Source organism: Prenolepis imparis, unplaced genomic scaffold, assembly GCF_030444845.1.
Source record: "Prenolepis imparis isolate NDT839.2.m4 unplaced genomic scaffold, iyPreImpa1.0 SCAF_8, whole genome shotgun sequence".
NCBI lineage: Eukaryota > Metazoa > Arthropoda > Insecta > Hymenoptera > Formicidae > Prenolepis > Prenolepis imparis.
In genome coordinates, this window is record NW_028141166.1 from 16733087 (window position 1) to 16755318 (window position 22232).

Here is a 22232-nt window from a genome sequence, read left to right on the forward strand (position 1 = left end):
TCACACAATAAATCTATAAGTTTTCTAAATAAACAAATGTAACTATATATAATTTTTTCACTTAAGAGAATTACATAAGATTCAAAAAATACACATGTAATACCTGAAATTCCAAATACTATAAATAAATTCTTACTTTCAGGCGAGTTTCTAGAGAAGCTTTTCAGACACATAGGCTTTGTCAGATTAGATAGCGCATCTGTATGGGAAGTATTTTACTGGCTGACACCGGAATTCATAGTCTTACCCACTGTATTCGCAATATATTTTATATGTCGTTTCCTTACGCAAAAACGTATTAGCGAGGAGGAAAATGATCCTTCTCTTCGTCAGGAAAATAAGCAGAAAGAAACGAAAGATAGCACCACAAAGGTAATCATATAATCATATTGCCCGTGTTTGAAAGAAAAATTATACGTTTAGTATAAAGAAAATTTCTTAATTAATAATTAATATATTTGCGTCATGCATATTTTTCAATCAAAATTACTTTCAATCGATCCTTTAGTCCAAACTGCATTCCCAACATTGCGTTTCGCGAAAAAAATCAATATCTAGCCGAAGATAACTTACGCCTACGCACATCCATATGATTCAGATAATCAACTTCCTGGGAGGTATCGGAACCTACGTCGTCCTGGCGTCATTGTGCTGCGTCGCGGCCTTGAAACCATCGATAGAAGCGGCTTTCTACTTCCTGGTGTTTCTCGGCGCCGCAACGTGCTGGGCCTGCAATAAAGAATTGCAAAAGAAGTTTGCCGTGATTTGTAGAATTATCATGGTTATCGTAATCATTCACATCGTCGCGTTACTCGCCTATCAAAATGAATGGCCTCAGGAAATTATTCCCGTGTCCGGCGCTTGGGCACGTTACTTGGTCCTGGCTGCAGTTTATCGCACAAACTGCAGCGATCCGAGAAATGTGGAATATACAGATGATGCCGATTGGTTGATTTATGGATACGCTTTGAGACTCTTCTGGCTGTATTACGTCCTCGCATTGCAATCGCAGTTTCTCAGTAGGAAACCGGTGAGTTCAAATATTTTCCAATTTATTCAGAATTACGATATTGTAAAGAATTATTATTTCTTCTAAACTATTGATATTGCTAATCAGAGGAAAGATTAGAATATAGTGTATACATATAAGGATCATAATATTATACTAGGTAATATTAGAGATTGCGATATTCTTAATGTATTTTTTGTTACTTAGAGCTTTTGTTATTTAGTACGAGATAGTTGTATTTTTGACGCAAATTACATTAGAATTATTTAAATTAATATATTAACTTAATTTTTTGTTTTAATATATTAGAAAAAAAATATAATAAATACAAGTTATATATTTAGATCCAAACTTCTATAGAAAAAGCTATAGTGTTAGTCTAGATCAATAAAAATTTGGTGTTGTGATTAATGAAACTTAATTAGAAAAATAGCAATATAATTAAATTTCTCTCTATACAGTATATTAAGTCTTTTATTAGAGAAGTACTACGTCAAGCGGCGTTTTCTCTTTATATTAAAATTTCTTCTGCAACTTGGGTATACTTTAAATTTAAAGGCCTTTACTGTTCCAAACTATACGCTATCTGCCTATTGCGTGTATACATAATTAACCTACTTGTGGAAAAGGAATAATTAACATTAGCATTAACATTAGCAAATAACAGCTGATCACCTAACAAAACTTTACATTAACTCAAACTAACACAATTTATTAATTATAAATTCGCCAAATATTGATTCGTTTATATTTTCTTTACAAAATATGAATTCTTTACAAAGTTAACGTCTTTAAAATAATTATTTAATTTAAATATTACAGTCAGATAAATATAATATCGAAATTATTGTTATAATTACGGTTAATTTTAATTCCACATTGTTTCTGTATATAAAAAAAAGAAAAGTATGACTCAATCATAGAGAAGATAATTCAATATTTAAAAAAAATGAAAGTTTTCAAATTTAATATAATTTTGGCGATTCTGCCGATTATGATTTGTGGAAAACTTTGTTGAAAATATCTTGCTTCTACTAACGAGGCATTACAGGCGAAGGAAACAAAGCAATTAAGTGGCAATCTGGAAAATCTAGACACTGCATTGTCCAGGCACGTGTCCATCAGACGCAGAACACCTTCCCAAAGATGGCAATCAGCGCGACGTAAGGCTCGCGTAAGGATTCGTCTCATGAATCGATTTGATATACGATTGATGCTTCTGTATATCTGTGATTATGCAACTTTTCTTTTTTGTCAGCTATATTTTATTTCAGATTTTATCTCGCTGATATGACATTGAATGTCAAAATTGCATAGTAGTTTTCTATTGCAAATTCATTTTCCAATTCTTGCTCTCATTTCTGTAAATACGTCACTAACTTCTTGAAACTTTCACTGCCCCCCCCCCCCCAAACTTTTAAATATATCTGTCAAGCATGTTTAGTGTACATATATTTGAATTATTTTTCAATTGTCTTTATTTTTGATACCATTTTTATATTTACGATTATTCAATCTTTCCTTAATAATATCTTTATTTATATGATTTAATGTATTACTTCTGTCATACTTTTTTATTTCATTCTTAATTAATTATATATAATAAATCTGTTGATGCATTTTGTAAAATTGTATTAAATATGCATCCAACAATGTCACACTTACAAATAATTTCGATTCGGGAAGATATTGACATTGGGCTTACGCAGCTTTATTTATCAAATATCTCTGCCTAAGTTTTCGTTGAAAATTGATTCTTTGTAAAAAAATTTTTCATCTATTTTAAAATACTTTTTGTATTCTTATTTGCTATCGCCTTCCAGATGTGCGGTTGTTGTTTAATGCTGAGCAAAATCTTTTTCCGTTTGGATGCTGCTATGTTTAGTTTGCCATTGTTTTAGAAGCCGGTCATAGATTCGTCGTTACCAACAATCGACGAGCGAACACCTGTACGTATATCAATTGAATATGCATATGGTTAATAAATTATTTATTAACAATTCACTTTTCTGGTGCATGTGACACAAATAAACTCCATAAAGCAGTTCGAGATTTTATTCGTGCAAATAAAAATCGTGAGATTCGGCGCGCATTTGCGCGAATTAATCTCGAAAATTTTTACACGCGCGATCATCATTATTAATAAAATTTAATAAAATGGTGAAGGTAAACGCATACTGTTATACTTTGTATGAGCCTGCATTTATATTAGCATGATAGATTAGTTTAAAAAATGTTAGTTTAGTAAGAACTAAGAAAGAGAGACACACATGATAATATAAAGTATATTTTATAGAAATAATAATATAGTATTTTAATTATATATAAAAAAATAGAATGGTTTTCCTTATACAGTTGATGCGGTTTGGATCTGGAAGAACGGGTCTTCTTCAAGATTCCACTACTGGAAGTATCATCGTCCAGGACGGTCATCAGGACGACAGCATACAAATGCAAAGTCTCAGTGAAGGTAATGATATAAATACTAAAATATACGATAAATTCATGCATAAACAATTGAAAATCATTAATTAATGATGTCATAAATTAGGGGTGCCTGATGACATGCCAGGTGTCGTCGAGCAAATAATTATGGCAGTATACTCTATTTTCCAATTAATAGTAAATTCATCATATCTGGCTACAAATATAATAATGATGGTAAGCATTTCTGAAAAATCAGAAAATAAAGATTACGAACAAGTAAACTAAAGAATTGTTTTGTCATTTTTGTCGTCTTTTAGACATGGAGTATAATGTACCACAGCTGGACGACATTCGTTCTACTTCTATGGGCATTGATTCTATGGATGGTTCCTGATAAACGTGCTTCTATGATGAAGTGCTCTCCCTTCATCGTGTTTTATGCAACTCTTCTGCTTCTCGGACAATATGTTTATAGTATGGATTTGAACGACGAAGAATTGCCAAGAGTCGTAAGCGGCGTAGAAATTTCTGAAATTGGCTTCAGCAAAGCCGATGAGCTAAGTCGTTGGCATCTGATAGTTAAGGTATATCTTGCACAAATAAAATTTATTTATTTAATTAATAATATTTTCATTATTTAAGAATTTTATATAAATTATTAAAATTCCTAAATTTATATATTTTACATATTTTATCAATCGTACATATGATAAAATATTTAAGGTAGAATTTTATTTATTTATAGTGTCTGTTTATATCCATGTTTTGGATCACTATGAGACAATATATGGCAGAACGAAAACGACAACAGCGATCTTCCACTCTGAGAGATATGGTAGCGCCGTTACACGTGTCCGTCTCGACAGCCACAACTGCCATGAGTCACGATGAGCCAGAAATCAAGAGTAAATTTATGAAAAATGTCGGAAAGTTATTGCAAAATCTATTGACGAGATTTTGGATTGCCGTAGTAGCAATTATGCTATTTATCTGCGGCATAACGGGCGAACGTATGACGGTCTTTAGAATTGTTTACATGTCGCTGTTCCTTCTCTTTGTCATCACATTCCAGGTGTCTCATTTGATTCCTAGACACATTTTATATATTTAAAATTTATTGAGATATATTATAAATATATTATAAATTTGTAAAGGTATATTATAAATAAATGACGCGTGAAATTTCAGATATCGTGGATAGCGTGGAGAAGAATGATGTACCCATTCTGGGTGACTGTCATTGGGTATTCGATTGCCATGCTGATTCTCGTTTATACTTATCAGTTCCAGAATTTTCCGAAGTACTGGGAATACCTCGGTATAGATCAAGATTTGTGAGTGATGATTGCTTAATTATTATCCCATTTATTAGTCATTTAGATCTTCTTTTTCCCTGTGAACGCATTTATCATTTTAGACAAATGGATATTGGATTGGAGATCTACGAGACCAAAGACTTATTCGTGAGATTGCTGACGCCAACGTTTTTCGTTATCATCACAGTGCTTCAGATTCATTATTTCCACAAGGACTTCCTCAATGTCACCAATATCGACAGATTACAGTTCGTAAAAAACAATACATTATATCATTATATCATAATGTATTGTGATTATAATGATATTATAATGATGCCATTATAATGATAATATCTATAAATATATTTTTCATCATTTTAGGCCTGAAAGCGCATTTAGACGCGCCAGTCTAGGATACTCGCCTAGCTTAAATATTCCAATATCTTCACCGGCTGACGTTACGCTTACTGAGAACGAAAATCATACAATGTATACATTAAAGCAGTTGAAACGTATGTATATATGTTCATTATTTATTATCTTTACCAACTATTATCGTCCTTCTAATATCATAAAATTTTATCAAATGCTTTTGAAATTCCTTACAGATATGTCAAAACTAGAAAGAATTGCGCTATTTCGAAGAGTGACGAAACATATAGTAAATTTTTACAATTACACTTGGCTCTTTCTCGAAATTCACATGCAGAAAATTATTTTTATTTCATTCGTACTTTTATGTATCAATGATGTAAGTAAAATTTACTATAATTTATTACGATATTGTAAAATTAAATAATAAATTAATTTGTGTGTAAATAATAAATTTATTGCATAAATAAATTTGTATATGTATGTTCTAGGTATGCGCAATAAATTTCTTCTTCATCGTCGCCGTAGTTGTGATGATCAATTTCAAAAGAAACATCCAAATAAATGCAATTAATATTATGTCTGCGATAATATCGCTTTTAATGGTCACCAAAATGTTATATCAAATCCAATATATCAATCATGATAACTGGAACGTTAACTGCACTGTAAAAATTAAAGCTATTACATACTTTATTACAACAAAAGATATTTTTCTTTTAGTTTAATTTTACATATTATTCTGAATAATTTTAGAGATACGGAGAGGAGGACAATCAACAATATGCAAACAATAATACCGTCTACAACATAGCCGAATGGTTCGGGATGAAAAAAGCGGGGCCGGGTAGACTTCCGGATCTATTGAAAGGCTATATTGGCATCGTTACTGTGACGACTTTCAGAAAAATTATTAGAATTCGTCAATGGTTTTATCGCCATAGTAAGGGAGAATCATTGGAGACTCCTCAAGTAATGTTTCCGACAATTACTAGAGCGGATGCTGATAAAGGAGTGCCAGAGTGCTTAAAGTTCCTCTTCAACTACGGTTTCTATAAATTCGGGCTTGAAATGTGCCTCATCGGAATTGTTACGCTGATTGGCACGAGGCTGGACTTTTATTCTGTTTTATATAGCGTGTGGTTGTTACTATTTTTCTCATTAAAGAGAAAAACTGTCGCGCGAATCTGGCCTTGTTTTAGAATGTTTACCATTATTCTTCTACCTATTCAATATGCCATTGTTGTGGCTCCACCTTCATGGCTTTGTATAGGTAATATGATGACAAATATAAATCTTCAAATTATTAAATTAAAGCAAATACATATTTTTTTTATTTGTCTTAGAATATCCATGGAGCGAGTCTGAGGTGATGAGAAGGTTGCAGGAATGGATGTACCTTCCTGATCCAGATTTTCCACCGAATTCCAAAAAATTAATTTGTAAGTTTTATTAGTTTTTCTTTAAAAACTGATCAAAAGGCTTTACAACATTGATATATGTATCTCTCTTTTTATTTTGCACTCAGGTGATTTTATCTTATTGATGATGATCGTGCGACAAAGTCTGGTCTTTCATATCGAACGACAAAACTTAGAGTCTGGTAGAGATTTCGTAGCAGGCCATAATTACTCTGTCTTCCAAGATATGGAGAAACCAAATTTTGTAAATCCTATCAAGGATTACGTGTCGCACATTCAATCATGGCTGGATATAATTAAACGCGGTTGCATGATGAGTCTCATGTGGGTGACGCTGTCAATCATGTTTTTGGCTGGAACGAAAAGAACGAATCTCTTTTCGCTCGGTTATCTCATAGGGGCATTCATATTTCTTTGGCAAGGAAGCGACTTTTATTTGAGACCGATGAGAACTATTTTAAAATGGTGGAACCTACTGATCGGATACAACGTCATTGTTATCTTTTTAAAAGCTCTACTTCAAGGTGTGGGCTGTGTTCTCATCAAAGACGTAAGTTTTTTTTTGCATTTATGTTGTACACATAAATTGTATTTTTTGTAAAAAAAAGCATGTTTCCTTATATCAAAGAAAATTTTAAAATAAATTAAAATAATTAAAATCATTGAAAATAGTAGCATAATAGAAAATATAATTTACAAAAATTAAAAATAGATAAAAACACAGAATATTATATATATATATACACACATTATATATATATATATATATATATATATATATATATTTATATAAGACTAAAAGAAGAGTATATAAAAATTATTAAATTATTTTATAACTAGCTTGAACATTCAGCCTGTTGGCTGGTGCAGTTACTTGGTATCGCATGTCTAAAAAAGTTCAAGAGCTCCAGCGAACTGCTGGATCCTATGCAGTGTAACGTCGCTAGAGAAGACATCGGCATGGTCTGGGATGGACTATGCCTTTGTTTCCTTTTAATACAGAAACGACTCTTCAAAAGTTACTACTTCTTTCATATAGTCGACGAGACAAAAGCCATGAGCATTCTAGCGTCTCGTGGCGCCGAACTTCTCGAAGAGCTTCATCAGAAGCGTATAGATATTCAAGAGAATGTGGAGAAAACAGTTTTAGAAAAACTGAAATTCAAAATGGACAAGATTAAGGCTAATCAGCAAAGAATACAGAGACCAGCTTACAGAGAACATCAGGCTCACAAAGTCGGTAAGGCAATTCTTTCTCGATAATAATTTTAAATAACATTCACATAAAAAAATATATTTTATCAAGAAGTAATTCTTAAAAAAATGTGATTATTGTTCTGCAATAAGCGATTGTAAGATTTTATCTTGATCATGAACTATATTGAATTAATAATCAATTTTAAAAAGCCCCTAAAGTCCATATTCTATTTTAGTAATTACAAATGTTCTAACTTAAAATAGATAAGTTGTAAATAATTTTTCAAGAATCGACACTCTTTATTCTCTACATTCTACATAAATATCAATCATCTTCAGTTCTACGCTAACAAATAATTTCGTAAAACTTTTCGCAACGTCGTGATCTCCCCTTCGTTGCTGCACCGCATTCATTACATGCGGAGATATAATATCCAATATATCTGTATCTTTAATGCGTGAAAAAGAGGGACAGGCGCCGCTGGCGAGATCTTCCAGCGTGAGCTCTTGCGTATCGGATCATACGCCTCCGCAAGGATATCAGACGCCTCTGGACGAGGATGACGAAGAGCCACCTCCGCTGACGCCAAGAGCGGCGTCTCTATTGCAGGCTCCCACGCCAAATTCCGCCGTTATGACGGTCAGCCTCGAGGGCTATCTCGAACCGACCCGTATCTCGTTCGGTTCACCGCCCAGTAGCGAGCTGAATCCTCGGGGACCGTCACCAGACGAGACGTTCCCGGTGTTCTCGCCCCCGCCTTACGATCGGGGTCCGACCGATCGATCGCTAACATCTTCCATACGATACCGGCGTCAATCCAGCTTCCCGAGCGGTCCGCCGTGGATGAACGAGCTGCAGACCCCACGTCAATCGATCATCTCGACGGTCTCTCGCTCCCCGCACTCGCATCACACGTGTAATCGCTCATCTACAACAATCTCTCTTCGTCGCCAGTGTGCTACGATGTCTTATACATACGCTTCCTTCACGCCTGCATAGATCTTTCACGAAACACTTTACATTGTCTGATGTTGGTCTCGTCTTGTTAGGAGTGGTAGGAGTGTTTCCTTTCTTTTTTAAGTAGTGAAAAATTGTATGATATAAGACGTATGATATGACTAAAAGGAATTAATATTAATGTACATAAATGTTTACATTTGCAGGTTTCTATTTATGCGTATTCAATCTTTTATTATTCTCTCTATTATTTCTTATTTCTTTTATCATAATTAACTATCTGTTATCATTTAATGATAAATCTTATAATAAAATTTTATAAATTTCTTATATATACATACATGTATAATTTATGATTTATTTTATATATGTATATATATGTATGTATATATATATATATTTCTTAGAGCTTTTATATATACATACATATATATAAAAATCTAAAATTATTTTTATAAAACAAATGAAATTTTCTTTATACTTATTAATAGATTATAATTTTTTATACAGCAATCTCATCAACAGCAGAATCGAAGAATTCAATTGTGAATTACTTGATATACATACTGTAATATATGATATGTTCTGTATCGATATTGCTAACTTTTTTTAGCTTTTCTATCTTTATTTTATTTTTTGTGTCTTTTTATTAGATGAACTCTATCCAGGAACACGGCCATTGTACAAAATTCGTACGCCGAAGACTAACAGAGAGGGTAAATGTATATTACAGCTATCTGTGCATTGCTCTACTAACTGATATTCCCCATAATCCTAAATTTATTTCATAGAGAATTTAACTTGTATATAAAATGTACAGTCTATAAACATAAAAGCTTATGTATAATTTGAAGTGGCTGTTGTATCAATAAATTTCGTAATTATTTAATTATCTATTGACGTATTTACGTGCATATTTGTGTATTCTTAATAGCGCGGAAATGTGTAATGATACTAAAATGACACTATAATAGTCAATTGCCTCAAATGTTTTTGCACTTTCTTTTAATTACATTGTCACCATCCATGCATGGCTTTTGTTTACGTATTACAAATAACTTATTAAAAACCGATAATCTCTTTTACAATTAGCTATCAGATCGGGTGACTATTACATGTTTGACGATCTGGATGACGATGATGTTACCGATTTGATTCCTGACAGTGAAGCTGAGAAGAAGGAAAAGAAACGTTTCCAACAGCATGAACAAGAGCGACGAAGAAGGAGAATGACTGTTTCGGAGGTATGTAAATAAGGAAATATATATATATATATATATGTATATATATATATATATATATATATATGTATCATAGATTTTGATTTTTCAAGAATTTCGGAATGAATTTGATTGCAATTATGCTATGAATTTTCGATTCACAATTAAGGTTTTTGTGTTACATTTCACTAATATCTCCCAATAAAATACTATTAGTTACATATAGTTATATGTATATAGTTTATCAAGGCCTGAAAAGATTGCAAATATTATGAAAATCAATTCTAATTATTTACATATGTATGAAACCTTTTTTTTATATTTATAAACATGTACAATATAAAATATTTTATTATGTTTTTATAAAAATATATAATATCTTGAAATTTTCAAAAAATATTTTAAAAGAGAGCATTTTGATTAAACAGATTACTTTATAGCCAAACAGCAATTTCTTATACAAAGATTGCAAGCAAAATCTTCTCATGTATGCCATCATTACTACTCATTATCTCTTTTTTCACTCTAAGTCCACCGATCGCACTGTCAACTCCCGCTCTCCCTTTCGCTCTTTCTCTCTCCTCCTCGAAGATGAAAGACCACGCGACACGTCCGGGCCAAAAACGACGCACGAAATCGAATGTAAATAGTGAATTGTGAGAACTGACGCGTAAGTCTCCTTGCAGTTGATGAACACGCTGATTAAGACAGACATTGAAATCGCGACGCACGTCGCCATGTATGGAGGGACCGAAAAGGACGCGCTGAGACTCCGACGTAGAAGCGTACCCTTGACTCGGAAGAAATCATCCATGTCTTATCTGAGCGCTCGCTCCGAGACCGAGACTGCCATGGCTACCGATGTGAGACATCCCTTTTCCCTTTAAAAGGCTGCATGACCGCTGCAGGCACTCATTTGGCTATAATCGTCAATTTTCACCCTTGTATAATACTGTCTTCAAACGCCTGCCAAGCAGACGATAGATCTCACTATTGGATCTCATTGTGCAGTTGACTCTTTCTTGAGGAAGATTGAATCTTATATTTTATAGAGAAAAATATATATTATATCATAAAGTATATTATTAGATTAATTTATTACAAATGCTTTTTTTCTTGTAAATTCTCCTTGTTTTAGAAAAATCAACTGCAGATTACTTCATCAATAAGATTCAATTATTGCCTATTGCTTTCCGTGAAAAGTCCTATTGCACACTTCTGTGCTAATACATTCTTCTTATTAGTACTCATTGCATTCTTCTGTATCACTGCTTCTTCGTTTGTCGATAAAGCAATCTATTCTACTCTGCCTTTGTGCATTTTTATTTTATTGATGTCTTATTTTTACGAAAAATTATTAACTTATTGTATTAACATTATTATATTTTCTCTTCTATATAATTTTCTTTTTCTTTTCTATATATTTAATAAGATATTACCGCATATATTTAATAAGATATTCTTTACACAGTTTGATTTATATTATATGTACTGTAATATTTTTATTTATATGCTATTTTTATTTTTTACTAATTGTAAATATAATTTAACATACAAATAACATAAAGCAATCGGCGCGCAGCGTATTCTTCTATAATAATGATGACTAAATAGTATATATATTCTAATAGCGTTTGTACAACGCTTTTATTTGTCGATGATATTTCTTTCTTCTTTCCTGAGCTCTCGGCTTCGTAGCAGAAAATTATAGAAAGCAAAATCTTGCTGTGGTCTTTATTGTCTTCACATCGTCTAACATCGTATTTAATTTGTATCATGTTGTCGTAATCACGCAAAACTTTGACGAGATATTTTATCGTTGATGTATACAAGTTTTGTATAAAAATCAGCTTATACTTTATAATTTTAAATCTATTATAACTCTTGTAATAATATGCTGATTGTACTCTTATTATGCACAATATGAGTACCCATCTATAAAAAATATTAAATATAATTAACTGTAAAAATAATAATTAACTGTAAAAATAGGAATCTTGATTATGATTAAAAACTGTCGATATTAAAAATAATTATATATGTAATTATATATAAATATTTAAATTGAAAATTATAGAATAAAAAGTGTTACAGCTCGAACATCAACAAATAAAATTGTTAATAAAATGTTTGAGAAAATTATTATATTTTATTCTATTTAAAATTTTTATATATATAAAAATGTAATAATTATTCGATTGATAACATTGTTCAATACATTTTATAGGCACCTTCGCATTTTTCTCGACAGATTTAATTATTTTCAAGCTCACGATTACGATTTAAGCACTGTATATATATATGTGTGTATGCAATATTTTTTTATATAAAATTTATTGTAAAATTAATTAATTAGGGTCCCGATCGAACTAGTCTCACTTCAGTAGAAATGGAAACGGAAGATAAAGAAGCTACAGACTTGATTAAAACACCGGAAACTTCGGACGAAGAGGAAGATAAATTAGAAGACAAGAAGGAAGATGACAAAGAAAAGGAAGACGAGAAGAAAGCCTCATTCTTCACATATTTCAAGTTTCTTTTAGTGATGATCAACAGTACTCTAATATCGATGACGAAATATCTAAATCGATTCTCCCACGATTACAGATATATCCGCAAAGTTTTAGCAAGAGAGAAAAAAACTCTAAAGGTATAAATCATCATTAGAAGAAAGAAATATTAATTTGCACAATAAATAAAATAATGTACCGCAGTAATTAGTATTTTTAATAATTGGCAATTATTATGTATTTAGGCGAAACCAGATTTTAGAATGGGAACACGATTAGGAATCAATCAAATGTGGCAGCCAATACCTCTAATACAGGAACGGTAAGTTTCATATATATTATATCAAATTATAATTATAAAATTAAGTTGCATTATAATTGTTTATTATATATTAATTAAGAAACTGTATATATATTCATTATTATTAACTCCATAAAAATTTTAGCGTCCACAAAAAATTATCCTTTTGCTATTTAAGAAATCTATATTATTTATTGTTTATAATTATAAAATCCTGGTTTCATAAATGGAAGATATTAATTAATCTCACACTGTGCTCCTCTCCGGCTTTTCAAGCGTCAGCTTGTAAATAGTTGCGTAAATTATTTATAATTTGTATAGTTGCAATTTGCATATATGTTTGTTTAAACAGATACATGTTGTTTAAACAGATATATTTTTATAAGATGCTAATTTCCTGTAAATATGTTATGCAACATAACACTTTAACTTCCTATATTTCTTTTATATATCTTTTTAATACTTTACCGCATATATATTCACAATATAAATTGGGTTATTAAGAATATTTTTATTTATGATTATAATAATAAATTATTTTAATAAACAATAAAAAGCTGCGGTAAAGAATTAATTTGTAGCTCTTTAATGTTGCAACGTATACTTCAAAATATTAGTTGACGTTAAAATTTGTAGTTAATTCGTGTTTCCCTGATGTCCCATTAGAGCATAAATTAGTAAAAAGTCTTAAACCCGGTATTTAAAGAAGTTGTAAGTATACAAAGTAGGTTTAGCGATTATAGAATTTTAAAAAAATACGTAGATGCTAGTAGTAAGTGTGCTCGCTGTAACAGATTGACTACAAACGGCAATACGGAGGAACCATTTGATCCTGGTGAAGGTCCGAGCCAACTGTGCCCACAAGATGAAAAGTAAGGGCTTTTATGTTGCTGTAAAATGCTTTAAGTAAAATTATAGTTTATAATGCCTATGACTAAGCTGATCCTTTTGGCTAAAGTAATACTAATTCCACTTAAAGTTTTATCTTTATAGTAATTTTACATAGTAACTAACTTTAACAAACTATAATTAATTTTGCATCTTAATCTTATCTGTGCATGCTTGATTGTAAAAATAAATTAATCGTCTATTCTTCGCATGATTATATTCGCATCTTTGTTTTCTAAGTTTTGTTTGAATTTTTTCATTTTATTCAAAAATTTATCTTATATTTTTTAATATATTTTAAACTTTATTTTGTGAATTATTATTTTACTTTTAAAGGACGGTGTTTTGTTTAAAAACTGATATTAAACAAAATTTTAAAAAAGATATATATACATATTTAAAAAATATATTATATGTGTTTAAATATCAAATTCGAGTATTAATCTGCGACTTAAAAGATTCGTGCCCTATTATAAATTAAGAAAAATCACAAAATTAAAATCGATAATGTCTCTTCTAACTTGGCAGCGTGATATCTATGTAATATCAAACATATAAGAAGCGGTTATGGATGATGGATCGAATTAGTCGCTATATAAGAGTCTTATATTATCCCAATAATAAAACGAAGAAATAACAAATCCAAATCAAATTCTTTGATTAAATATTCTGATATCCATTTATCTGTTTTAATCTGTTCTTTTATTAAAATTCCTTTCATAATTTTTTTCTCTATCATTGTGTATGTGTATGATTGATAATGTAGAAATTTTTGGATCTTAATTAGAACTTTTTGTGTTCGAAATACACTTGTACGAAGTAAACGTAGAAAGAGCATGGTGTTGTTTGTGTCAGGAAGGAGAGCTCGCTAGCAGTGCCGCATATCCGAATTTTGGCCCCGAGTTTGGAGCGAGGATTGGACATGTCCTCCTCTAGGTACCGAAAGTGTGTCGTGAAATCTAAGCACCTCGATATGCTCGGCCTCTTTATTATTTTACACGCACTATTTGCACGCCTGTCTTCGCATGCGGCACGTCAATCAAAATCCTTTTGTATCCTATTTGCCTATCACATCTATTTTGCGTGCTATATTTCGTGACAAATTCTTTAATAAAAATAGAATCACTTTGCAACGAGAATCATGTAATAATTAAGAAAACTGCCTTATGATAAATGATCTACATATTCCTTTGACTATCATGCACAGTGACAAAAATAAACGACGTTCACTGCGGTGAACGTCTTAATATTTCCAGATGTCTTTAACTTTATTTCCACAGGGATAATTTCTGAGCTTTAAGTGTGCTTTTGATATCGAGTTCTCACAGAAGAAAGATGCATTTTTATTTTAATTTATACTGTTTAATTTTAAAATCTGAAAATATTTTTATGTGTATTATAATATAAAAAATATTTCTCTCTAAAATATTTTTTTACATATATATAAGGTTTCGATTTAAATTAAAATTTTATATTCATATTTTTTTATTTTTTGTTAAAGATTTCTATATTTTAAATAATCTGTTTGTGTGTTACGTAAGATCCATATTTCATATAACATCATCTTTCTTCTATGGATTTGTGTTGTTAAATTATTTAGTGTTACAAAATATAATTGACTGGACAATTTTATGTATGCAGCACACTTTTCGCGCAAGCTTTAGCAGCGCAGCAAGACGAAGAGATTAAAGAACTCTCTGAAGTGGATCAACCACCCATCATACAGCTGGCAGCATCTATCTGGTTTGGAATCCTGGCTCATTCTAGTTTACTCTGTTACTTTATGGTATTCCTTCATCAAATTAAGAACGCATCTGTACTGTCGACACCACTGCCGCTTATGGTGTTTTTGTGGGGTTCTTTAACGATCCCGCGACCCTCTAAGACTTTCTGGGTAACATTGATTGCATATGTCGAGGTGAGAAATACATTTCATAATTTATTTCTAAATAATAAACTTATTTTCGATATAATAAAATCAAAAATATAAAAATTTTCAGGCCATTGTCATAATAAAATGTATTTTTCAATTGGAATTGATTCCATCACCACGAGTTCCACCAAGTCACCCATTATACGTGCCGAGAATTATGGGAATTTTAAAGAGACCTAATTATGCTCTTTGGGATTTATTACTGCTCCTTATATTATTCTTTCATAGGTATGCAGAAAGATATACTTAATAACATTATGCATATGCAGAAATATTTCATAAAATATAATGTCATGTAATTGATTTATAGATTTATGTTAAAATCTTTGGGCCAATGGACTTCGTCTCTAAAACAACGGAAAGTTATTCCTTCTCAATTAACTGTAACGTCAAAGTTACCTTCTTCAGACAAAGAACAAGAAGAATCTAGCACAGAGAAAGAAACCGAGTACGTAACAATCTAATTACTAAAAAATGTTTTAGTTTCACAATATGTCAATTTTTATAATTATTAATATGTCATGCTTATCTCTTTAATGTGTTGTAGTTCTCATACAGAGACAAAGACACTTCAAGAGCAATCTTTGAACGTTCGTACAACGGATGACACACGCGGTGTTCCATCAACAACAGACGATAACGAGAGGCTCGTCGTCGTGCAAGGAGAAGTGCATCCTCACAGTGAATCTTTTTCTAAAGCAATGGATATAACGTAAGTAATAATTAATATAAGCATATATATGCATATATATGTATATGCGTACATTTTGCAATTCTTAAAACTCACAATCAGTAGGAAGCAGTAGTTTCTGGCATTTGATACTTAAAGAGAGAAAAAAAGAGATTTTAGGTCTGGGCTGGCGAGGTGATTTCTTTTTGCATATAACTTCGCACGTGTATAATTATATTCGATTAGATATTAAAAATTGCAATGCATGCATGAAAATTATTGCAATGCATGTATAAAAATATATTAATTAATTACGCAATGCAGAAAAATTCAATATTTAAATCTTTAACGAAAATGCGAGCGAAAAATAGAATTTTCAAGAATCTTTCGATCAAAATACCTGCTCCCATTAGACTCACGCCTCTCCATACGTCCATCACGTTGCGCATCTCGCGCGAAACTAATGCCCATATGTCCATCGCCGACCGCAAGACTTTGCGTAACGGTGTCGCCACCTAACGGTAAAACCTACTTTCACAGCCAAGAATGAATCGGGCCCGGCGAAACATCTCTCTCTCCTATCCTTTTCATTAGACTAGCGCATCCCATACGTCCACTACGCTGCACGTCTCGCACGAGACTAATCCCCACCATTGACCGCAATATTCTGCGCAGCGGTATCGCCAACTGACGGCGAAATCTAACTTCACAGCCAAGAATGAAGTCGAGAGGCCGAGGCCGAGAGCCGAGAGCGAGAGTCGACAGTACGTGGCCGAGCGCCGAGCGTCGAGTTTGGTGGAGAGAGATCACTTCACCTGATTAGATTTAAAATCTCTTTCTTTCTTATATATAAGTCCAAATGTCAAAATCTATTGCTTCCTACTGAATTTAAAAAATTGCAATATGTATATATATATATATATATATATACATGTACATACATATATAATACATGCATATATATTTTTATAACATACATATGTATTTTTTATTAACAATTCACCTAATTGTTTAAATGATATGTATAAGGTCTCAAATAATGCAGAAAAGCAAGACATATATATGTTTAAAGAAAAAAAGAAAAGTTCTCTGTTATATATTTTTTTAACTTAACATACATGTTTAAAAAAGGCTGTTTTTGTGGAAAATACGCTTTAAAAATCAGTTTAGAAAATTTAATACATGTGTATTTAAATGTTTAATAAGCTGGGGGACATGATCAAACTGAAATTTGGCAGGGATTATTTTTTTGTGGATTGGAAATATTCTGGGGAATGCCGCGAAGTAAATTCAAAAAAAAATTCGATGAAGAGTAAATATAAGGACCACCCTAATATATGTATTATATATATATTATATAAATTATATAATATATAAAATGTGAAAATTTTTATATATTTACATATTTCTGATATCTTAATTATATACACAATAGATTAAATAGAAATAATATTTTAAGAAACTTTATCTTTAAGTTTTGTTCTATATATTGCCTCGTTAAGTCAAATTATCTCTTTTAATTTAACAGTGTTAATAAATATGCCGAACCAATAACAAATTTCTTTGAGATAATTATCAATCCGGCAGGCAAAGAGAAAACAAATGTTTACGCTTACATGTTTCTTTGCGACTTCTTCAATTTCCTTTTACTCATCTTCGGATTCTCTGCATTCGGAGTAAGTATATTGAGTTGCAAAATTTGTAAAGCTATTTATATTTATATAAATAATAATAGGTATTGTATATGTGTAAGATTGTGTTCCCCAATTTCAGACTCAACAAGGCGATGGCGGAGTAACGGCTTATTTTCAGGAAAATCGAGTTCCTCTGCCTTTTCTGTTGATGCTGCTATTGCAATTTGCCCTAATCGTTATCGATAGAGCTCTTTTTCTTAGAAAATATATTGTAGGAAAATTAATTTTCCAATACTGCTTAGTATTCGGTGTTCATCTTTGGATGTTTTTCATTTTACCGAGCGTAACAGAAAGGTAAAATATATTATTATCTTTTCTGAACATTTATACTATGTATAACATATTAATAATTGCAGACAATTCAATGATAATCTTGCGCCGCAAATCTGGTACATGGTGAAATGCTTTTATCTTTTACTAGCAGCGTATCAATTACGACAAGGTTACCCGACTCGAATACTGGGTAACTTTCTATGCAAAAAATACAGCATTGTAAATTATGTCTTATTCAAAGGGTAGGTAAAATATTTATTACAAATATATATGAAAAATTATTTTTATATTGACCTAAAATTATTCCGTAGATTTATGTTGGTTCCGTTTCTTTTTGAACTTCGCGCAGTCATGGATTGGATCTGGACTGATACGTCTATGACTATAATGGATTGGTTTAAGATGGAAGATATTTTTGCTAGCATTTATCAAATCAAAGTAAGTTCTATAAGAATTATTATTATAATATATATGATATTATTTGTATAAAAGTACTACTTTTTTCAATCTTACTTTAAATCTTTACTTAAAATTTTTGTATAATATTTATGTAAAAAAGTACGTAATTAATTTTTTCTCAGCATATAGAAAAGGGAAAAAGACTAAATTATGTCAATATTTTGCAAATATGTATAAAAATTGTACTATCTAATATTCTCTATAAAATATATAGTGCATGCGAGGAGTCGAATCAGATTTTCCTCAGCCACGTGGAGAAAAGAAAAAGCAAATGAGCAAGTATTTGGTAGGCGGAAGTACTCTTTTCATCATAATCGGATTAATTTGGTTCCCGCTGCTCTTATTTGCGCTTGGCAGTACAGTTGGCACATCGAATTTACCTTATGATGTTTCCATGAAAATACGTATCGGCCCATATGAGCCCATCTATTCCATGTCGGCGCAAGGCAGCTCTATCATTGAATACACGGAAGATCAATATAAAACTCTTATAAATATAAATTCGACAGACAGATCGGCGGTCACTTTCTTCGAAAATTACATTTATTCTGATGTAGCTGCAGTGAGATTCAGCACTTTCTCGAGAAAATTTTGGAGTATCTCTCCACCCGATAAAAACAGGTTTGTTCTATTTAGAAAAAAGTAGTTTTAAAATAATTAATTTAAAATCTAGAGATATTTATTAAAACGCAATCAAATTGAGCAAGGGGAAATTAGAAATATATGTATGTACTTTTCTTGAAAAAATTATGATGTTAAATAAAAGCGTTGAGAGATAAAATCTCACGCATTAAAGCGTATAAAAACATTTAAAATATTTATCATATCATTATTATTTTTTCTTCAGATTGAAAACAGAATTAACTTCTAATACTACGACAGTGATTGTACATGTGGAATGGACAGTTTCAAGAAAAACAGACGCCAAGGATTCTTCTGGAATCACCACGACGGTTCGTGATATAAAACTGCTGCCTTTAGATCCTGTAAGACAAACGTTGGTGAATATACTAAATGAGGATCCTAGCGCAGTAAATGCAACAATAATATTCCAAAGCGCTTTTCCAAAATTTCTCAAAGTCACCGCTAGAAGCACCAACGTTGTTTCACAGTTAATGCGGTCGCATCGTTTACGTAAGCATAATTGGACGTTTAATTAGACGAGCATAATTAAAAGTTAATTGAAGATCAGTATTAAGAAAAATAAAAATATTATTTATATGCTTCTAGCGCAGAGAGATGAAGATGAAGATGACAGCTATCTTTACAGAAACATTAGTGTTCAATTATCAACAGACAAAGATTGTTGCGCTCATCAACAATGGTGGGTGGTTCATGAGACATGCACTGACTATCTATACAATGATACTTTGAGACAGGTGCCACTAAACGATTGTGATAAGTACATAATGATGTTTCTATTCAACGATAAGGCTTTCCCCAAGGAATTAAGTTTCATCAGCGGCTTTGGGTAAATTTAATAGTTTAATAGTAAAAATAAAAATAGCCTCATATAAAAATATATTTATACACATATACTGTATGTATGTAATCTTAGAAAAATAATGAAAAAAAATTATAAGCTTATTATAATTTGTCATTGTCATTATATTTAATAACATTTTGTATAATTGCAATATAATATGACACAGGATCCTCGGATTATACACTACAGCGGTAATAGTCATAAGCCAGATGATGCGGAAAATCGTTAGCGATATGGCACCCAAGATCATGTTTGACGATTTACCCTATGTCGACAGAATCCTTCGCCTCTGTTTAGATATTTATTTGGTTCGCGAAAGCGACGACTTATGTCTCGAAGAAGATCTGTTTGCCAAATTAATCTTCCTTTACAGATCGCCAGAAACACTTATCAGGTGAGATAATGATTTTAGGTTTATAAATTTAAAATATTACTGTAATATTAAATTTTGTGTATTATTATAATATTATTGCACTTTTCTGGTTATTTATAAAAATTAATTGTAAGATATGCATATAAAAGTTTTAATACAAAGGATTTTATTAATGACTATATATAAAGCAACGATTAGACAACTGATAATTGATTAACCTGATAATCGATTAACAATCGACTTAAACACATCTTTATTTTTAACTATAGCTAAGAACTATAACACAATCGTAAAAAAAATTGTTTTATTAGATGGACGAGACCACCCGAAGAAGGGGAGCGAACTGATAATGAAGATCAAGAGGAAGAAGAAGAGAGACAAGAAGAAGAAAGAAGACAAGCAGAACTATCTCATCGCAATTGAATTGTCAGAAAAACGAAGATTCTTAAATAATTATAATCTTTCGCAAATGTTGTGCGAATGCTATTTAATACGAAAAATTTTTAAATATACATTTCTTTCAAATCTATTTGCAAAATGGATTTTTCTATAAAATAAGCAAGACAACATTTATCGTGTTGAGAGCTATTTCCAGAAATTGCATTATTAAAAAATACAAACAGATCGGCACTCTGTTTAAGATTGCCAAAGAAATTATAGATATTAAAAAAGATACGTGAGTTTGCATTATTTATACAATAAATTTATTGTTCGCGCATGCACTTTTCTTTTTCATGAATATTGTTTCATGAATCTTATTCATGAATATTCTTTGTTAGAAAATCATTAAGTCTCTCGGACAAAATTTGAAAAAAGCTCAATTACTAGATGTTGCTAGAAAACCAATTATTCGACCAAAGTTTTGCGAGCCTGACATTCTACAAAAATGTCGCATTATTTGTAAGAAAACTATAAAAAGAGAGAAAGTGAGAAAGATATCTCACACATTGTAATAAAGTACCTTCTTATTACAAATGATGTTATAAAACATATTTTCAAGTATAATATATCACGCACATATTTGCAAACTTGAAAAACAAAAAACAAGTTTATCTTACAAAAAACTCAGGAATTTAATTAGAGCCTATTTGTTATAAAACAAAATCTAATAAAGTAGTTATTCTTATCTCAAAAATATATACATTAAAATAATTATATTGGATATAGCTACGTATGTGAATAAAGGATTGCATATGAAAATAATTATTTAGCATTTAAGTAATATACTTAAAGTATATATCCAATCCGAAACAAGTATGACTTAAACTTAGATATAAATAAGATTTAAAAAATATATATTTGGTCATTAATAAATAAATAAATATAAAAATATTTATTAATTATAAAATTCAGTCAATTTCTATTATGCATCAAAATTTTCTTTTTTGAAAAGTTTGTGCAAAATATTAACACTGATATCTTTAATGATGTCAGCGAAAAATAATAAATTCTTAAAAATAAATGTAATTATGAACGGGGAGTACAATTGTCTTAAAATGCTTTTGTCGCCAAAGTTTAATATATATCATGTTTTTAGATTATACATTTAAAGGTATTTAATAGGAGTTATGATGAGATCATAAATCAATGATATTAATGGCATTTCAGTTTTTTATATGTTTTTTTTAATTGTAAATGCATATCGCCGTGCAGTTTGGATAATTTTGAAATCCGCATTTTGAATATTTAAATAAGAAATGTATTGCAAAAAAGAGAATGTTTGTACATATATACAAATAATAT

At 30.9% G+C, this 22232-nt stretch overlaps 1 protein-coding gene across 11 annotated transcripts in view; it reads left to right on the forward strand.

Annotated features, from left to right (window-relative positions):
- Piezo (piezo type mechanosensitive ion channel component) overlaps nt 1-22210 on the forward strand; it is a 30241-nt gene extending 8031 nt beyond the window's left edge. The window contains exons 4-40 of one of the 11 annotated variants that reach the window (XM_083045019.1): nt 143-372; nt 599-1030; nt 2052-2183; nt 2911-2958; nt 3365-3479; nt 3561-3670; nt 3754-4020; nt 4182-4508; nt 4625-4770; nt 4854-5000; nt 5116-5246; nt 5343-5485; nt 5598-5774; nt 5863-6379; nt 6453-6548; nt 6635-7077; nt 7368-7767; nt 9336-9398; nt 9775-9926; nt 10589-10765; nt 12259-12552; nt 12658-12734; nt 13508-13585; nt 14457-14537; nt 15243-15519; nt 15602-15762; nt 15845-15982; nt 16082-16246; nt 17733-17880; nt 17978-18192; nt 18255-18413; nt 18483-18609; nt 18845-19251; nt 19478-19764; nt 19861-20101; nt 20283-20510; nt 20801-22210. In XM_083045019.1, coding sequence (XP_082901145.1) covers nt 143-372; nt 599-1030; nt 2052-2183; nt 2911-2958; nt 3365-3479; nt 3561-3670; nt 3754-4020; nt 4182-4508; nt 4625-4770; nt 4854-5000; nt 5116-5246; nt 5343-5485; nt 5598-5774; nt 5863-6379; nt 6453-6548; nt 6635-7077; nt 7368-7767; nt 9336-9398; nt 9775-9926; nt 10589-10765; nt 12259-12552; nt 12658-12734; nt 13508-13585; nt 14457-14537; nt 15243-15519; nt 15602-15762; nt 15845-15982; nt 16082-16246; nt 17733-17880; nt 17978-18192; nt 18255-18413; nt 18483-18609; nt 18845-19251; nt 19478-19764; nt 19861-20101; nt 20283-20510; nt 20801-20912 — 7448 coding nt within the window. In that variant the 3' untranslated portion in view covers nt 20913-22210. The remainder of the gene's footprint in view (nt 1-142; nt 373-598; nt 1031-2051; nt 2184-2910; nt 2959-3364; nt 3480-3560; nt 3671-3753; nt 4021-4181; nt 4509-4624; nt 4771-4853; nt 5001-5115; nt 5247-5342; nt 5486-5597; nt 5775-5862; nt 6380-6452; nt 6549-6634; nt 7078-7367; nt 7768-9335; nt 9399-9774; nt 9927-10588; nt 10766-12258; nt 12553-12657; nt 12735-13507; nt 13586-14456; nt 14538-15242; nt 15520-15601; nt 15763-15844; nt 15983-16081; nt 16247-17732; nt 17881-17977; nt 18193-18254; nt 18414-18482; nt 18610-18844; nt 19252-19477; nt 19765-19860; nt 20102-20282; nt 20511-20800) is intronic. The other 10 variants (XM_083045020.1, XM_083045028.1, XM_083045021.1 and 7 more) reach the window with 10 other exon arrangements.
- The last annotated feature ends 22 nt before the right edge of the window (nt 22211-22232 follow it).